The 20,053-nt window shown below is 38.3% G+C and overlaps 1 protein-coding gene across 15 annotated transcripts in view; it reads right to left on the bottom strand.

Moving 5' to 3' along the window:
* RALGAPA1 (Ral GTPase activating protein catalytic subunit alpha 1) overlaps window positions 1-20,053 on the bottom strand; it is a 128,231-nt gene that overhangs the window by 91,840 nt on the left and 16,338 nt on the right. For 11 of the 15 annotated variants that reach the window (XM_053380220.1, XM_053380225.1, XM_053380223.1 and 8 more), the window contains exons 2-15: window positions 19,725-19,835; window positions 18,581-18,630; window positions 15,598-15,655; window positions 14,419-14,462; window positions 13,997-14,174; window positions 12,440-12,555; window positions 11,111-11,249; window positions 9,208-9,416; window positions 8,005-8,244; window positions 6,900-7,088; window positions 5,491-5,628; window positions 3,891-4,039; window positions 3,076-3,205; window positions 975-1,212 (exon numbers count right to left, since the gene is read on the bottom strand). In XM_053380220.1, coding sequence (XP_053236195.1) covers window positions 975-1,212; window positions 3,076-3,205; window positions 3,891-4,039; window positions 5,491-5,628; window positions 6,900-7,088; window positions 8,005-8,244; window positions 9,208-9,416; window positions 11,111-11,249; window positions 12,440-12,555; window positions 13,997-14,174; window positions 14,419-14,462; window positions 15,598-15,655; window positions 18,581-18,630; window positions 19,725-19,835 — 1,989 coding nt within the window. Of the gene's footprint in view, window positions 1-974; window positions 1,213-3,075; window positions 3,206-3,890; window positions 4,040-5,490; window positions 5,629-6,899; window positions 7,089-8,004; window positions 8,245-9,207; window positions 9,438-11,110; window positions 11,250-12,439; window positions 12,556-13,996; window positions 14,175-14,418; window positions 14,463-15,597; window positions 15,656-18,580; window positions 18,631-19,724; window positions 19,836-20,053 lie in introns of all 15 variants that reach the window. The other 4 variants (XR_008329315.1, XM_053380229.1, XM_053380224.1 and 1 more) reach the window with 1 other exon arrangement.

Genomic DNA, 20,053 nt, shown 5'->3' with positions numbered 1-20,053 from the left:
CAGTTTGGTCAAACTCATGTTCGTAGCTTCGAGAGCACTATCCAACCATCTTGTCTTCTGTTGTCCCCTTCTCCTTGTGCCCTCCATCTTTCCCCACATCAGGGTCTTTTCCAGGGAGTCTTCTCTTCTCATGAGGTGGCCAAAGTATTGGAGCCTCAGCTTCAGGATCTGTCCTTCCAATGACCACTCAGGGCTGATTTCCTTAAGAATGGATGCGTTTGTGTTTGTGCTACTGGAAGGATTTTGTTTTGTTTTGTTTTGTTTTGTTTCAACTACGGCAGACCAACACGGCTACCACTTGTAACTACAATCATGTTAAGAGTGCTCACTCATGAGTAGGTCTGCAGGTGGCAAGGGCTCCAGCCTCACACTCAAAACAGAACACATTCCTGGCACCAGGTCTATTTTAATCGTTTACTAAGAGCAGATTTGCTGCCCAAGGAGGACTCCACATCAAGTGATAAACTGCAGTCCTGTCTTGTAGACAATTTATTTCATGAGTATATGAGCCTGTTGCTTCGCCCAAGAAGTCAGAGTATATTTTCAGAAACAGACCCAATGCTCCTCAGAATTTCAGACATTGTGACATTATGGGCAACTTCCACTTTAATGAGGGATTTATTTGCCTGTAGCCAAACCAGAAACTGAAGCCATAATCAGCAACTGCACTGGATGTGGGGCAAATGTAAACTAACTCTTCAAAAGGATGATTCATCCGGATTTTTTAAAATGAACTGAAGGGTCATAAAACTGGCCTTCAAGCATGATTACTATACCACATCCTAATGTAGTTTGTACTTAAATGTAAGCATTGTTAAGGATATTTCAATATCTCTCCCACACATATTTTTAAAGGATGAGTGCAGTTTCCACCTCACCTCTTACGCAATGATCATTTGTATATACTTCCTTTCATACAAGACATTAACAGACATTTTTAAATTAGATTAGTTTCTGAAGCCTGTCTGCCTTACCTTTGCCTTTATGTTTCTTTTGTTTCTGTTCACTTAGTTTATCCAGTGGGAGGTCACTGAGATCCAAGCTGTATAGGTTTCTAGCTAATACTTTTGTTAGAGTCTCCATAGTCAGTGACCACTCTGTGGCCAGCTCTTCCCAATAAGTCAATGATGACAATACTGACAAAAGGTCATCCCAAAGTTCTCGGGAGATGTACACATTTAGATTTGCCTTGATCCAAGCTACTATGAGAGTCTACAAACAAACATGCAGATAGTGAATATAGTAATATTTATCACATGGCAACATAAGAGAGTTAGGGAACTCAAATCATTCTAAGACACAGTAAAAATATAAGAGAGCAGCATAGCTATGTTAACTGTGGAGAATACATTTTAACTAAAGTGTTTATTTTCACTCCTTTCTTTGTTAACAACTGATAAACTTGGATGGGCCTAGGGGGATTTAAACTAAGTTGTAAGAAACAGCCTCAATCTATTAGAACAAAGGAACAGATATAAGACCAGATGCTTCAATCAGCTTTATGTTGTGGTGGCCTGAAATTCTAAATGGAACATTCAGCCATAAGCAACTTCATTCAATAAAAACGTCCCCATCTGCCACAGAACATCTGACATTACTTTTTACATGTATTTATATATATGTGTGTGTGTGTGTGTGCGCGTGCGCTTTGTCCACCCCCCCAAAAGAAATATAACAAAAGAAAACAAAGAATAGAAAATGTAAACCACAAAGCGTACAAAAATAAATCCAAAGGAATGATGAAGTATAAACTCATATAATGGTTCCCCTACCATTAATAGAGATCTATAAAAATAAAGGGATTCTCCACCTGCAAGTTCCGTCATTATTGGGATTAAAGGTTTCACACTGTCTTAAATGAGCCCCCGTGTATTTTCATGTAGGAATATTTACTCCAAGTCCATTACATTCCTGCCCCTGGTCACCAAAGCACATTAACAAAGTGATCTGATTGAGAATCCACTTCATATGAAAGACTGATCCATTTTCATTGTATTATTTATTAGCAGAGTTTGCTAATGTTATCCAAACAGGATTTTAAGAAGCTTCACTGCTTATCACCACTATAGGTGACCTAACCTCATATATTAGAAGCACTTTATCATCTAATTTAGAGAGACAACCATTTTACAAACATGTGTGTAAGAAAAATCTGATGGCTACTTCTATTAGGTTTAAACTGCTTTGGGAGTGGAGAAATGGTAATGAGGAGGAGTTGCTTATCCCTTTCTATACCCTTGAGTTTCTGCTGCATCTGATTTCAGAAATGTATTTACTTTTAAAAACAAGTGTCCTAATCCTTGTGGGAGAAAACAGCCTGGAAGAAAGAGCTACAGCAGAAAAATAATAGAAGAGATAAGCACCCTTATCCCTCCATGTCTCTGCTCTAAATCATCTCTTCCCAAATCTAAATTTCTCTTTCAAAAGTAGCCATAAAGCTTCTGTTACACACACACACACACACACACACACGTGTGTGTAACTTACTGTTCTGCCATAACACCACATATTTTCTCCCTCCCTATTTCTATTTGGATGTTACCAATTCCTCATCTTTCTAGAACAGCTTTAAATGTCAGACTCAAGATGTAAGATGTGTTTACCTTGCACATCCGTCTCCTTCACTTACACTGATAGTGACTCTCAAGAATCACATTAGTAGTCCAAATCTCCACAGATCACATAATATATTTTGCAAAAATAATAAGCTAAGGATACATACAGGGAGAAATGCAGCCTTAGCTGCATGAAATCCTCAAGTTATTACTAGTACAAAATCAATGCAATGTTCAAAGTGGGATGTCTATATATTTAGTAGTGATTCTTACGTGCAACTGAACTTCACATGCATAATGATTTATTGTCTGGTTTGTAATTTATGGCATTTTTTTTAAAAAAGAAAAAAATTTGTATGCCATCTTGAAAGGGCTTGCACTGTAAGGTGGGTTATGAAAATGTAAGTACGTAAACAGGTATCTCATCTGAGTGCAGTGCTGAGTGAAAGTCACCTTAGGTGAGCTGAATGCAACTTGATAAGACTCAGGACAATAATAAAATTAATATTTATTCATTTGCCTGGAAAAGAGGTCCAGCAAGCCTTCCTGCTAATGTTGAATTCTTTCTTCCTTGATACTGTAGAAAAATTTGAGATGGTATTTTCAGTACTGATTCTGTGACCCTGAGCAGCACAAGCAGCATCTGTTCCCTGAAAAGCAACATAAGACTCTGTATAATATGTGGACTCATATACATTTTTCTTAAGCATCTAAAACACCTTTTAGCATTATTCATGAGAAGCACTTCTGTGGCAAAGGCAGTCTTTTAACTGATCCCTCTGAAGTTAAGGCCTTTACCATTTGTTGCTACTTTCCTCCTGACGTCTTACTCAAACCAGATCCAGTGAAACAGAAGTCAAAGAGGATTCTGGAAATGTATTCCACCCTCAGTCTTCTAGCATCCACAGAAAGACAGTGAAGGAACTTGACACATGCCACTATGCAGCTGCATTGACTATATAGAGGTGATTAATTCACAATCATTAGGAACTAAGTTTCCAGCTTCTTTCATTTTCTATGCAGGGCGAGGGGGCTAAACTCAAACAATGCTGACTTTGCACACCAGGAATTTAGGAGATATTACTTAATAGTAACATTATGTATTCATCCTATTTGCATCTCAATGCCCTTCCTCCAAACCAACTCATAATGACATACATGACACACATTTTGGCCTTACAAGGAAGAATACTGCAGATGAATTAGGTTGAGAACAAGTAATTTGCTGAAGACCATCAAGTAAGCTTCCCGGCCATGGAGAGATAACCCATATATATTACTTGAAGGAATAATAATAAACCAGTGTAACCCCATTATAAAAAACAAACACTTTACCAAGTCTTCTTGTCCATGGTTACTTGCACTACCATGTAACGGTAGATATTAAGAATGCGTTTACACATATCCGTATGTTCATCCAGCAGTGTTTTAATCTCATTTGCTGGCTCAAGAAGAAATATATTTGAGGAATTTGTTATGAAAACCTGTGATTAAAGGGAAATAAGAACCATTATTTTGAGAATTCAGCTAAACTTGGCTGCACTGATTAATCATATTACTACTGCAGAAGAACTGGGATGTCATCAGGGTTAGTTGAATAAAGTCTAATTTGGAATACTTTAATGAGTGGAAAAACACTTCAAACACAAGTGCAAATCACAGGGTTGTGGTTTTGTTTTTTTACATTTTAGAAGCTCAGAATGGGGCCCCGAAAGATACTCAAATGTCTCCGCATATATTCCATAAAGTGATACTTAACATAAATGCAAACATTAGATTTAATTTAAAATTGTCTGAAACTTGCCGAGAAAAATGTAAGTGGTTTCAACACCTGCTTGCTATCACAGTTGGAAGAAAATGCATTGAAGAACATGTAGACTTACTAGGCACTCAAAGTTAGAGCCAACAGAATACAATGGAACATGCCCAAGTGACCCCAAAATTATACTCTGCTCCAGAAACAGAGGTTATAACTTCATTTGGACAGATTTTTCTAACAAATGACTACTGCAAACTGTAAACAGAGCTGAACAGAAATGCAATAAATCAGTCATAGACAATAAAACATGACATGAACTAAAACAAAATCTTTGGGTTTATGATACATTGCACTAAATTGGCATTGGGTAGACACTATCTACTAACCTAATCTAGTCATCTAAATTGTTAGTAAGTGGCAACAATTATTTAAATGCTTAATAAAGTCAAAGATTTTACTTCAGTTCTAGTTGTGGTTTATTTTCTGTGACATCTGAGTAATTGCATTTATATATTATGCTATTACGAGAGGTGCCAGCCTTGAGACTGCCTTGATATGGACTGTGGCCCATTCAACTTATTATTTGCAGTTTTCCATCTCCCTCCTAATCTAATTACCATCCTGTCCTTTTATGGACAAAAACATAAATTTTTGTGAATCCTCTGCGAATCTAGAGGATTTTGTCAGTTTTCCTTACATGACACGCTGGGGGCTTTTTTGGGTGGTGGTGGGGAGTGTTTTTTTGTGGGATGTGCAGAATGTTGCTGCCATAAGAGGAAGCTGCACAGTTCAAGTGCACAACATATACATTCCCTCTGAAATCTAGTCAATAGCATTAAATTTTCATGTATGGCTTAATACAGACTGGTTTGGATTCACCAGCAACATCCTAGAAACCGCAATGAATTTTGATACATGTGTGAAAACTTATGGATATGAAAACTTCAGTGGAACAAAATAGCAAGTAAAAAACAGTGTTTTTTTAACTCAATAAACCAACTTTGCTATAAATGGAAATAATGTATAGGATTATACTGTTAGCACTGCAACGTACGTTCCTGTATATTTATATTCAGAAGAAAATATTATGCAAAGGTTACAGGGCATGCAACAGTATATATATTTGGAAAATGCTCACCATGAGATGAAAAAATGAAATGAGAATATCTCCCTTACCTGCAGTACTGCTTGGACCCCGGCTCGTATGCCTTGTTCTATGACATCCAAGTCAGCTATTTTATGGGGAATCTCCTGATAACAACCATTTTTTGTCCAGCTTGGATTTCGAACAGGACCAGAATTACCCATGATTTCCTAAAACATACAGGAGGGAATTTTTTCTTTCCAACTTCCCATAGATACGGTTTCAGTCTCACACGTTAACCCAGCTTGATGAGGCATGGCATACAGAAAGGGTGCTGCACATTTGGTTCTCCTTCCCAATAATAAAGCTGGAGGGAAGCTTGTGCAGCTCTTGAAAAAGCCTAAGATCCAGCTATTCGGAGGGGCAGCAGGAAGCTGAATTATGTTCCGCCTTCCCTTCTGCTCCTCCACCAAGCAATTGGTGGAATGGAACAATGGGTACTTACCATGAATGAACCTTTCCTAGCAGAAATTTAGGCACACAATTTTCTGCCTAGTGCAAGTGGGAGGGCCTGCTTAACCCATACTAGGATGGCTCATATTCTGCTTGGAAATTTTCAGCTTTTGCTTTTAAAAAATTCACAGTTCCGCATTCTCTCTGTTCAAAAAGAGCCAAAAATGAGAATACTCTCATTTCTCCTTTCTCTCTTTATTTTTTTGAAGGCATGACATTCTTCATCCTTTGGAAACACTTTCTTTTATTATAAGGTGGAACAAAACTTCCACTAACTCCAGTTGGAGTATCTGTGTTTAATCCAAGTGTCAGCACAGCTACACTACAGATCTCTTCTAGACAAGTGGTGAGCGGCTTATGGGTAGGATATTTAGATCTGGGTTCCCATTCCTGTTTTAAAGCCTGAACTTCCTTCTCTACTAATCTTTTGACCTAGCAGTTTAGAAGGTTGGTTTCCCCCCTCTATGGGCTTCAGGTTTTGATTACTTGCCACCTCTTTTTTCTTACGGTTGCAGAAGTCAGATCCCACTGACGTGTGGGTTGTCTCTTGTAACCTTTACTACTGCTATTGCTGCAATCCTTAAACTCCCAGCAATCATTTTCCAGATGATGAAGAATGCCATATAGACACCACGAGAGAGAGAAAAGCCAGATTCAAGTAAATCGTTATGGTGCAGCTTGATTCCCAACAAAAGGAAGAAGGTGAAAGTGCACTTAATACTGACAAAGCATTAAAAAGTAACATCTGCTTAGAAAGCCAAAACCAAAAAGTGTTTGATGGAATATCATTTGATATGTCCTAGCATATTTAAGTCAAATCAAATATGATTGACAGTAGACTGTTTTAAGTCTACATCTCATTGTTCGCTAATCTCTTTTCCAAAATCTGCAATGTAAGAAAATGCTGCTGTGTGGAGATATGGGAAGTACATTTGCTACTTTGTAAAACTAGAAACTGAACAACTTGAAGAAATTCCAATATGTTTACCTCCTCCCTTTCTTTTCCCTTCTCTGATGAATTATGTTCTGTAATATTTTCTTCACAGTCTATACTTGATGACAAAACTTCTTCTGGTTCTTTCATAAATAAAGGCTTCTCTTCTTGTTGGATCCACTCCTGATATACTTTTACCACCTTCCTCATAGCTGCTGCTTCACATATTGGCAGTAAAAATGCCTAATGGAGGGGGAAAAGCTCATAGCATTTATCATGGAACATTAGTGCCCCCTACAACAATTCTAGCATTCATACACTTCATCTTAAAGAATTGATCTAAAAGCTACTCAACTGTTTTTCATGTTAAAGTATTTTTTACTACCTGAATAGATATACAGACAAATATAGAAATACAGTGCATAAAAATATAAAAAGAAGAATATATACTATTTCCATATCCATTTACCAACAGCAATAGATAGAAAATTGTACTATATAAAATGGCTAGGTCCTTTGGAAGACTTAATAGTTCAACAAAATGTCATCAAAATATCAGCTGGTGCTAACAATGCTGGTCTGCATCTATTCCAAAATTGTACAAATGGAATCCAGCTCTTCTGAAAAGTTTCTTTCAAGGCATTTCTCATTTTTTAAATGAAGTATATAGACAAATTTGGTTTGAACAAATACAGGACTTTCAAATGTACATCTGGAAGGGAAGCCAAGGGCAAGGAAGGAAAAACACAAAGCACAAAAATGTGTGAGTTCAAGTGTACAGAACATGTTGTAAACATGGGCTGCTACCCAGTCTGCCAACAGGCCCTTTCTACATGTTTTTGTAGAGGTTGCTAGGAATCGTAAGAGCAATGGAAGTCAGGCGAGCTTAACTGACAGTTAGCAAGACCAAACAGCAGATGCTTGACACTTTCACATTAATCTATGCCAAGCTACGTGCAAATATTTATCAGCAATATCTGAAAAACGATGATGGTGCACACATTGATATTATAGGGGAGAGCATTTCTTTAAATAAAATCAGAAGCAAACTTGTAAATAGGCAAATGCCTAGTGGGTTATGACAACTACTAATTCTCTCTGGATGATTATGATAGAGAAGTTTATGCATGTTTTTTTCAGAAATAGAGGAATTATTTACCTGACGAAAGATTTCTGTAAGAAAATTAACGTTACTTCTCTTTGAAGAAAACACTTTGCGAACTATTTCAATGTCCGTTAGATGTTCTTCATCAATACTGCAAAGACTGGAGGAACTGGGTTCTCTTTCAGTTAGTGTGCTTGTGTTGGAATGAGACTGTTCTGGCTCTGCATTTCTATCAGGTCTGTCAGTACTGTCATTTTTGCTGTCTTCTCTAGAAACCAGGCTAGCAGCTGCTCTCTGAAACCAGAAATGAAAATATACTTATGACAGCCTGACCTTCTAGGTTAAACGGTTCTACTGCGAGAAAGCACTGCTGAGAGGTGGTGTGGTGTACTGGCTGAAGTATGAAATAAGAAGTTTAATTTCTCCCCAAACAATAATTGCAATGGATTATTGCAATGTGCTCTATGTGGAGCTGCCCTCGGGCTTGATCTGGAAGTTCCAGGGGCAGCAGAATGCAGTGGCTAGACTGCTGGCGGGGACAGACAGCCGACAGCATTAAAATATCTACACTGGCTGCCCATATGCTATCAAGCCTGTTTCAAGCCTCTTGAGTTGGTATACAAAGTTCTCTACAACTTGAGTTCAGGATACCTTAAGGACCGCCTGAGCTCTTACATCACTGAGATCATCCAGAAGAGCACTGGTGTCAACCAGAAGTTGGACAATGAAACATTGTTCCAGTAGAGTTTTGGCAAGCATCCAGGATTTGACTTTCAGGGACCTCTTGAAGACTTTTTATACTGATAGGTCAACGAAGTTGTTTACAGTTTTCTTGAGTTGCCAGTCTTCTTAGTGATGGTTCTGTACTGCTTCTAATGGCTTAACAAATATTTTTATATTGCTGTACACAGCCCTGATTTTTGAGAGAGCGGAATATTATTGTTTGTATAAAGGAATAAATAAATAAACTGTACTGCAATGACTAAAGTGTAGGAGGCATGATTTGAAATCAAGTGTGAATACATGAGGGATGTGTGTGCTTAAATCAAAGCCAGCATCTATTCAGCCACAAAGCTGACCAAATGACCTTGGACTTATCATGCTTGGCTTTAGTCTACCTCACAGGGTTGTGAGGAGAACCATACCTTCCACTCAAGAGCTCCTTCAAAGGAGAGTGGGATAAATGTGAAATAAGTAAAATAGTAGGATCTGTCTCATCCCTATTCAGTCCCACCCAAATCACCTTTTTGGCTCTACCTGAATATTCTTTGGCACAGTTTCACCCTCCATTCCAGGAATCTGAGGTCCTGCGTGAGGTTTTGGCTCAAGCCAGAAAGACACCAACCATCGGATGACAATAACCCGGGCCTTAAGGAAGGGTTCCTTTGTGCAATATATTGCTTCATTGGTTTCAGCATCTTTCTTTATCATTACATAATGTGGCTTTGGTCTCGTCTGCGGTATCTCTATAGAGAAGAAAACAATTTCTAAATAATAAGGGGATAGAAAGCATCCAATCAAAGCCAAAATACCCATTTCAGATTTCTGGGTACATAAAAAAAAGTGACGATGAAGGAATTTTAATTAAAAAGTAGTTAGCCACTATACAACTAGATAGGAGTTACACCAGGCATTACTAAGATGTAATACATTTTGCAATGAAACCCATCCAAACAAATCAATTCTCTCTCTCTCTCTCTCTATATATATATATATGAGAGAGAGAAAGATATTACATGGAGTTTGCCTCAAAAGTTTGAAACAGTACATAAAAGTTACAGAAATTTAATTGTACAAGAGCAAATAATTTCAAATGCCATGCTTCACCCCACCCCAACCCCCTGCTAATATAAACTATGGCTATAAATGTTTCACATTAATTTCAAACAGTATTATTAAACACTATATTATTAAAGAGTAAGACTTTAAACAGTTAGGAAAATATAGCAAAGCAAACTAAAGCTGAAACTCTTTATGCACACTTACTTAGAAATAATCTGTTGAAATCAAGAGAACTTACTTCCAAGTAAATGTGCTGAGGTTCAGGGCCTAATATAGCAGCCTTAAATTTCCTCAGGATTAAACTCATTTTATTAGAATGTAGTCATATGTATGTGCTAAGATGTTGCTGAATATTGATCAACTTGCCACAAGAGGGCCACCACTTAGGAAAGCAGCTGCGTACATGATTAACAGTCTAGGTACTTCTGGGATCTCTAGCATAGTCCAGTGTAATAAAGCTGGGTAGTGGAGTAGATATGGATTCTATCACTTTCTACCTTGTACAAAGAAAACCACAATTACAAATACTACGCAGACAAAGAAGAGTTTACCCAAAGATAGGCAAAAATGGTTAAGTTTAAGAATTATTGTTCTGAACACGAGAGACAACTTTAGCACCAGCATTACTGAAATCAAGGGTTGCACCTGATGAAGTATTCCTGTTTGTGTGAGAACTTCTGCTTTTGTAACGAATTTCCAATCCCTCTCGTACCCCAGTATACTCCCCAAATGTGTTCTGGTTTCTCTGCAACCCCTGGCAGCAGATGTGCAGCGTAACATGCAGGCACATGAGAAAAGGAAGGGGCAGAAATGGGATAACTTTGCTGGATACAACCCAAAGTTTACTGCAGTCTACAACAAAGTGGGCCAGATTAAGATGAATAGTTGTACTAGCAGGAGCCAGAGCAACAAGTCCTATTAGCATAAAGGGGCTTTCGACCTCTCCTCCATCCGCATCCCCCCCCCCCAAATTGGCTTTGAGGGTCCAGGGCAAAATCCACAACAGCGTACAGGGGGAGGAGAGGGGAGATTGTTCCATCTGGCAAGCAGAGATGCTTGTGCTAATGGAACAATCGTAATATTGCAGCACTGAATTCATCTCAATGCAAAGAAAGTGACATTTGTATTCAAAAGATGCGTAAGAATAGGTCACTAAACCAGCTAAAGTTTTTCCATTCAAATCCTAGTAAGAATACAGATACAGGAGGGCAGAGCTGCTAGTTTAGGTATAGGCAAAGCTAGGCATAGGCTTTCTGCAACGTTACCATTATGTAAGACCTGATCCTACAGAAGAAGAGCACAGAAGTACTGTGCCCCTGTGTCATACATCGTATTACAAATGGTGACGGCTACTAAGAGATACTGAAATAATGCTTACCAAGTACAGGGTTATACAAGCTGCTCTCCTTACACATGTTTGGGAAAATATAAGGCAAGTAGTATTTCTTAAAATGTGAAAATAAGAATGAAAATCCCTTTTCTTGGTTTTCTTTGTTCTTCCATTCCAGGCTTTTGACCTACAAAAAATGAATTTTATATTATTTTACAGGTATTCTGGAGGCAAAAAGAGTGTTGCAGTACGTCCCAACGTAACAGGTATGTGGAATCAATATTATTTATATTCAACTACCCGTTCGCCATCAGTTTCTCTCTCTGCATGTTAATGTGTTCCTATTTAAAACTGTGAAGAAATAGTGCAGTAATTATAATTTCATTTTTGCCCAGCTTCCAGATCCTTCACTGTACAAGATTTTAGCATGTGTCTCTTGATATGACTGAGTTGCATGCAAGATGGAACAGAGGAATTGCTACTCTGCTGCCATTACATTTTTCCTGAAACAGAAGAGAGGAGCCAAGGGAGAGACAGCTAGAAGGAGACAAGGGAAGCAGCTTCTGCACCCTATACACTCACCTTCCTTTTTATTACCTGCTGCAAGGACAAAAGCATGAACTGAAAATACATAGAAAACTGCACTGTACTCTTCATATCTACCCTTCAATACTGGAGAGTAAATAAGGAAAAAGGAGGAGACAGCAAAGCTTGCTTTGTGCCAGATTCACCCATAGAAACTATGAGGAAGACACTGGGAGAGACATTTATGTGCATTAGAAACAGGGAAGTTAGATCATTAGTTCTTGAAGTGTTTTAAGTTAATATAACAATATAGCCACTGTAAGTGGTTCTGAGTCATGAAGGTAACATAATAAGTTGGGTCCAAAGTTGGAAAGAACAGAAATGTGCAAAATGGATGCTCACACAGGATGGAAGGAAAATTTTAAATTATTTCTTTTCCCCCCTGCAACTCCCTAAGAACCAAATTTCTTCTCTAGAACAGTGCGGGACATGATCTGGGGATACAGAAGAGATGGGGAATCAGCAAAAAATAATAATAATAGAATCCTCCCCTGACTTCCACCAATTGAAACATCTAGTTTGCAGAGCAGGCGCCTCTGGTGGATCCAACCCTTTTGGGGATGGAAAGAGCTCTTCTGTTCTCAGAACAGCAGCTCCAAACTTATACATATACTAAACTTAAAGCATCCCCGCCCCCTGCGATTAGGCTGTTAAAATGGCTTTAAAGAGATGGCCATTATTCAGCAAGAGAAAGGAATTGGAATGGAGTGGATCTCCGGCAGTCGACAATTATAAAATTACATATTAGTTAGAAAATCAGTTTTTCAAGTAAATGCAGGCAACACAACATACCTGAATTACTATGTATTTCAAAAGTGCTTCTAAAAAATAGCTTGTTAGATCGTCCTGTCCTTTATCTCCTGATTGTGGGGGGACAAGTGGAGTGATTTCTTCTACAGTCACTTGTGCTGCTCAAATAATAAATATTCAGGTTGTCAGCTTGGGTATGTTACAGCGTATACATGTCTTACATTCAAATAAATAAAATGAATACATTATGAAAGCTAATGCATGATTGTTCTCAGTTTATGTTCATAAGCACATAGCTTCCTTTGTTTAAAGCAGGAAGCGTTCTTCTATCAGTGAACACAAAACTACGCATAGAAGAACAATAAAGGAATACCGTTTCTATCTTAAGGAACTATTTTAACACTGTGCTCAACTATGAATCAACCAACTTTCTGGGATAGGAATGAATTGCAACATAACATCCATTATGTAGATATGTGCACGTCACTTCTAGCAATCCCGCCTTCCCCCAGAGCTCCAGGAATTGAGTTACTTCTGATTCAGGTAGAAATAAGTTGAAAAACCAGGAGTCCAGCAAGGGCTGGATCATCAAAAAGAACGTGCTCCCTCCTTCTACCCAATGGCTAACACACTGCAGTTTGGGGACACACAAGGCAGCAGGTGGAAAAGAGGATCCACTAAGTTCAATGGTAATTCCTTCCAAGGGTGCAGAATCACAAGTGAAAGATTGCAATATGCTCTCCATCTCAGTCACTAAACTCAATTTCAAACTCAGAAGGCCTTACTTCTGGGTAAATATGCTTAGGACTGCATTACTAATGACAAGGGTAGTGGGGGAGTGTAAGGAAAGGATAGTAGTTCTGGTGGGGGACACATCATGCTCCTTCTGGGGTATTGTGTACAACTTCGGTCCCCACTCCCCACTCAGCTTTCACCTGTGGCTCCTAGAAGCTGTCAGCATGTGACAGCGGCCACACCCCGGGAACGGCTTTGACTGGCTGGTTAAACCAGGTGAGTGTAGCTGATGGGTCTCAAATCCTTGGTGAGCTAGGGACTTCCCCTGCGTGCGAAGACAGCCTCTGGCGGATTGAGCAGTTGAGACCAATTGTGAGTCCCATGGTCAAGAAGGCAGTTTCTGCACATGCTGTAGAGGGAAGTGAGGGGCAGATGGGGCTCATCAACATGGGAAGGTAGCCCACCCAGGAGAAGGAAAGCTCTGATGCCTTGTGCGACATCTTCAGGAGAAGTAAAGGCTAAGGAGCAAACCCTACACAAATCTGGAGTGGAGTCCCTAAGATGGTTGGATGGTGCCTTGTACACCTCTTTCTGGCAACTGCTGCAGCCAAGCTGGTGTCAAAGTATTGCTCTGCTTTCCTTTGGCCACACCAGCGAGGCCAAAAGTGGAGGCTTGTTGTCTGGCAGCCCAGGACGTCCATACATACTGCCCAGGCTTGCACCCGGGGGGGGGGGTCACTTCTGTGCTGCTAACACAGTGGTTTGACTTCACCCCTGGAGGCACACTTCACTGTCTTTTGAGGCAGTCGGGTGCCAACAACTAACCACAAATATACTGTCTGCATATGACCATTACATACTTACTTTCTTGAACACTGAGCACAGGATTAATGAGATTATCTAGTGTTCGAGGCCCGTGTTCAGACTGCGGTGATGGAAATCCAGGAATTAAACAAGAAAACATACATAGCTGTTCTTTACTACAATTATTCTGAAGTGCTTGCAACCACAAGAGGAAGAGACGTACACCTTCGCGACGAATCTTGAAGAACAAGGTGATAAAAGGTTTTAATTTCACATTTACAGGCAACTTTTACAATTTCAACATTTACAATTTCAACAATTTCAACCTGAGCCCGGTGCTGATACAACTCTTAGATTAATCCAATTACAGTCAATGAGACACTTTTAAATAGCTTTCTAAAGATTTGGCCCAACATTAGAAATACTATTTACCTCCCTCCCCTTCTTCGACGAAGAAAAAACAAGAAGGTTATCAGTCATACCTTTAAAGAATTCCCTGTGTGAAGTAATTTCTTTAAAATTAATCCTGAAAAGAAAAACCACACATTCAGTATTTGTTGTTTCATTGCCATCTTAAGGTGTGAGAGCCCTCGGTCGGACTTAATAAAGTCTTCAGAACAAGTCCTTGGCAAACTCTTGATTATTCTTGGTGAGCCTTCAAGCCCTCTGGCAACAAGCTTAATGCCAGAAGTGAGAAAAGTTCACCTTCTCTATCCATTTAATCAAACTGGACCTATACTTTTCTCCATACAAACAATAAAATAATTTCAATTATCACATTCAGCAAAAGTAATAGCTAGTTTGCCATCAAAAAAATTAAAGAAGACACTGCAGCGTTGGATGGATTCTGTGGGAGTACAAAACATGCATAATTCATGTTGTTTATAATTTAAAGTATATGTATGTTAATTATATTTTAATTTCAATTCCAATCATGAATTTCCCATCAATTAATGAATTCATTGTGCCTTTGTGACACGCTATGCAGAGGCATCAAACATGACTAATATATGCAGCATTTGCTAGCAATTTTACATACTAATGTGTGCGTGAGTTAGCAAAGTAGCAAACGCATGGAATTTTCCTTAACTTATCTTAATCAGTGACAAAACAAAAGAAACATTTTGAATTGGGTACGCTAAGCCCCAGATGGCCAACTTCTGTATTGCGGCTCTGTTTCTCATGTGGATCAGAAGTGCATTTTGCCCCACAAACTAGAAGTGTCCACATTTCTGTTGCAGTCATGGAGGATAAGCCCTCAGGCACAGTGCAGCATTAGATATAAAATCCAAAATGAGATGTTTTACATCACTAATTTTACAAGAGATGTAAGATATCTCTAATTCTTGGAACATGCAAATATTTCTTCCCCCTACAACTGAAACACAGTGATCAAACTTTTTAAATCAGACCCTAATTAAAGTTTATCAAAATGCCAGGGGCTGGATAATTTTACTTTGAGGTCTGGTCTAGCTCCCAGGCCATCAATTCAGCCACTCCTCCTTCAATCCATGACATTTATATTTTTCTCTGCAAGAGCACTAATTAGACGTGACAGCAGATAACACTGTATAAAGCAGTGTTAGCATTTGTTTGATGCTTGAGAATACTGATTACATTAATAAAAATGATAGTGTCATTACCATATTACCAATACATACCAATACTGTGAAACTGCCATCTTTGATGAATTCTTTCTGGAAGAAGTTGTAAAATTTTCTACAAAAGCAGAAGTCAATAAATACGTAGAGCAATCATTAGGGCACAATGGCTGCTATCAGGCATCATTTACTTATTTAAAAAAATGCTTATTTAGCTTCATTGAAATAAAACCTCTATGAGGATTACAAAATAAAAACAAAATATTAAAATTATCAATAAAAGACTGTTAGAAACAGGTATTTTTAAACTTTCAAAGATAATAAAATTCAGAAGACCACCATCACTAGAAGTGAAAACAAAATAATCTATTGTGACAAGAAGGGTTAACAGTGTTTAAAATACAATGATTCTTTTAAAACTATTTTTTAATAAGTTTTCCATTTTTTTCCAATATTAGAATCATAGAATCATAGAGTTGGAATAGACCACAAGGGCCATCGAGTCCAACCCCCTGCCAAGCAGGAAACACCATCAGAGCACTCCTGACATATGGTTGTCAAGCCTCTGCTTAAAGACCTCCAAAGAAGGAGACTCCACCACACTCCTTGGCAGCAAATTCCACTGTTGAACAGCTCTTACTGTCAGGAAGTTCTTCCTAATGTTTAGGTGGAATCTTCTTTCTTGTAGTTTGGATCCATTGCTCCGTGTCCGCTTCACTGGAGCAGCAGAAAACAACCTTTCTCCCTCCTCTATGTGACATCCTTTTATATATTTGAACATGGCTATCATATCACCCCTTAACCTCCTCTTCTCCAGGCTAAACATGCCCAGCTCCCTTAGCCGTTCCTCATAAGGCATCGTTTCCAGGCCTTTGACCATTTTGGTTGCCCTCCTCTGGACACGTTCCAGTTTGTCAGTGTCCTTCTTGAACTGTGGTGCCCAGAACTGGACACAGTACTCCAGATGAGGTCTGACCAGAGCAGAATACAGTGGCACTATTACTTCCCTTGATCTAGATGCTATACTCCTATTGATGCAGCCCAGAATTGCATTGGCTTTTTTAGCTGCCGCGTCACACTGTTGGCTCATGTCAAGTTTGTGGTCAACCAAGACTCCTAGATCCTTTTCACATGTACTGCACTCAAGCCAGGTGTCATCATAACAAATAACATAATTACATCATAATTACATAATTACATGTAACATCATTACATCATAACAAATAACATAATTCCAAAATTTCCCCATTCCCCCTGGACTTCCCTCAGCCTCCTTCTCTGGTTTATTTCAAAATAATATTATTTCCTGCATATTTCCTTTTTGCTCCTTTTTTATATTTTAACTTATAATTTGTGTAAATTTTGGTAATTGTAAATGATTACTCAAAACCTACTAGTGAGTCCAATTCTTTGCACTGATTCTGTAAATAAGCCAAAAATGGCTCCCAAACTTCCCTAAGGGATACTTTTGTCCTTATTTCAAAGAGTTAACAAAGTGTTTAAAATATAGTGAATTTAAAGGTATTTATTTATTTATAATGTATAATTTATACAAACAAATAAATAACTAGTTTGCATAATTTTATGTTACATCATTTAACACATTTATGTATTGTCTTAAGGTAACTGAAGGTGGCCCAGGTTTTCATTACAGGACTTTAATTACAGGACCTCAGGGCTTTCAGATCAGATATTCACAAGTTTTCCAACTACTTTTTCCATTTCAGATTTTTTTCCCTCTTGTTGGCATTAGACATCCACTTCAGCTGCTAACAAATTCAAGCAAGAACAATGCTGCCATAAAAGAAATGTGCTTTGGAATTACAAAAATGCTGCACTGAAATTTCTTATCCCCAGCCAACAAGTGTCTGTATGGGATATTCTAACGTCACCTGAGAAGTGGAGACAAATTGGCACTTCAAATTACTATTGACTCAGTTTTCTTTTGTGAAATGATCAAAGCTGACACAGCTTCATTGGTTTAATTTAAAGAATGGCACCAAAAATCCTTAGCTGATGTCTATATCAAACATCAAATTTGGAAGTTCCAGCTATGCAGACCAAGCTGCAAACAAGGGAGGAAGCTCTACATGTGCCTTTTTCAATTGTTTGAAGTCTGAACAGTTGGCAATCATGACTAAAATTCAAAGAACAGAAGAATTTGGGACTCCTCGCAGCCCTAGTTTTAAGTACCCACACACTGCATGGCACTTAAGACTCCTCTCCAATCTGAATTAGCAGCTGTTTACAATATGACATAGAATTATATCAAATATATCACTTCCTTGGAATTAGTTGAAATCAGTTATCAAGGATTTATTATCGTGTATACCTTCTGAATGAACAGATCTTTGTTTGGGACAGATGAGTTATATAATTCTAAACTGAATTTGGTAGGTTTTCTTTAGAAAGGTGGGAGGAAGAGAAATTTTAATAAATGTCAGTTTGGTGTATGTGTTAAGGGGTATGTAACATGAAACCTAATCAAAAGTCCTTCTGGATACTTAAAAGCAGTTTTCTTGTTTACGGTCAATGAAAACCACCCCCAACGTCTTCTACCTTCTGCCATTTGACTGAGTCCTACTTGTAGTTGGGACAGCTCATTCAGTAGAGCATAAGACGAGACAACCTCAGGATCGTGGGTTTGAGCCCCATGTTGAGCAAAAGATTCCTGCATCGCAGGAGGTGGAGTAGATGACCCTTATGATCCCACCTATGGAATTCTATGATTTTACTACTACTAAAAAATAAAAAAAACCCAACAGGTAATTAAAATCCACAAATGGATTTTATGAAATCGTTAAAGCAGGGATGAAGAGCCCATGTAGTGTTGCTGCACTACAATTCATTATCCCTGACTACTGGCCATATTGACAAGGAGTGCTAAGAGTCCAGCTAACTATCCCTTCATCAGAGACTAATTCTTGACTTTCCAGCTTAACTTTTACACGCTACCACTTGCGTTACAAGAACATGTATAAAAAATGTGATCAGAATAAAAGACCTAGACGACAACAGAATTTCTACATTGGAAGAATCTTACCTCAAAAATAAAAAGTATTGCATCTAGTTCTTCTCTCTGTGACTTGTGACCTAAATTCAAAAACAGGATTGTTTTCAACAACTAAAGATAGTGAAAATAACTACAGTTCTGTAATAATAAACTATTGCCGTTTTGAAATTTATGTTATTTTACCCAGCTGCCTAATAGGGAGAAATTTATCATATTTATAACCCGTCCTTCAACCCACAGGCACAGGGTGGGCGGGTACACAAATATGTCATTAAAATTCAACACAAATACAAAATCATAAAACAAATTATTTTTACCATAAAACAGTTATGCAGAAAAAAAATAATTGAAATCAGCCATCTCCAGAGTCTTGAATGCAGAAATATATTTTCATGACATATAAAAATAGATAACATGAGATATGCCCATATATCCAGTGGAGGGAGTTCCAGAGGGTCATAAGGGAGAAGGCACTCCTCCACAGCATCACACAACAAACTACTGTTGATGGAACTACAAACAGAGCCTGTCCTTCACACCTTAAGGCACAGGTTAGCAGGAGATGTACTCTTTCAAATGCTGGGGTCCCAAGCTGTTAAGGACTTTATAGGCCGGACTCAACTCTTTAAATCAGCTAGGCAGCGACACATGGTTTCATTTTGTGGCACCAGTAAGTAACCTGATAACTGCATTCTGCACCAGCTACAGTTTGTGGACTGTCTTCAAGGGCCGCCCCATGCAGAATGCACTGCAGCAGCCGAAACAATGAATCACCGGAACATCTAATAATATAGTTTGGTGTTGTGGGTTTTCCAAAATTTTGAACAGGGAAAATTTCCCAAGGCAAATTTAGATAACTTGCATCGTAAATATTCCTGATGCCCAAGAGAAGGGGCCGCCAATATGTTGTCCTCTATCCGACCACCATCATTCCTGACCACTGGCTGGGGCTGCAGCATCTAGAAGATATCACAATGGATACCCCTGCTCTAGAGAGTGATAGAGTTTAGCATGTTTATTTTACTTCTTTTTAGTAAACCAAGTTAAAAACTTTGAACCTATCAGAACCAGCACACTGCAGAAGAAACTGAAGCACTGGCTGGTAATTCTAATGACATGTATGCAAAATGTAAAAATTAAAATCAAAGTCAAACATTTTAATAAAAATTCTTACCTTTCTGTTTAAGACTAATTTCAATAGTCACAAAATTTTCAAAGAAGATGTAATATATATGTGAAAAATGTAGGTCAAAAAACTGCTTTAGATCGATAGATTCTGCATTCTCTGCAAAATAAACAAAATATAATTTCATTATTACCCAGCACTACAAAACACTTAACACTGCTGAATGACAATAGAAAAAACAGTTAATAATTACATCACAAAACATGAGTAACCAGTTCTATAACCTTCTATACCCCTTATATTTTTACAGAGATAGTTTAGGGGTTTTATGTCACAGCTGCAGCTAGGCCAAATTAACTGAGAAAAGGAGGCATATT

This window comes from Podarcis raffonei, chromosome 1 (assembly GCF_027172205.1).
Source record: "Podarcis raffonei isolate rPodRaf1 chromosome 1, rPodRaf1.pri, whole genome shotgun sequence".
Classification (NCBI taxonomy): domain Eukaryota; kingdom Metazoa; phylum Chordata; class Lepidosauria; order Squamata; family Lacertidae; genus Podarcis; species Podarcis raffonei.
This window is presented reverse-complemented; position numbering and strand designations above follow the sequence as displayed.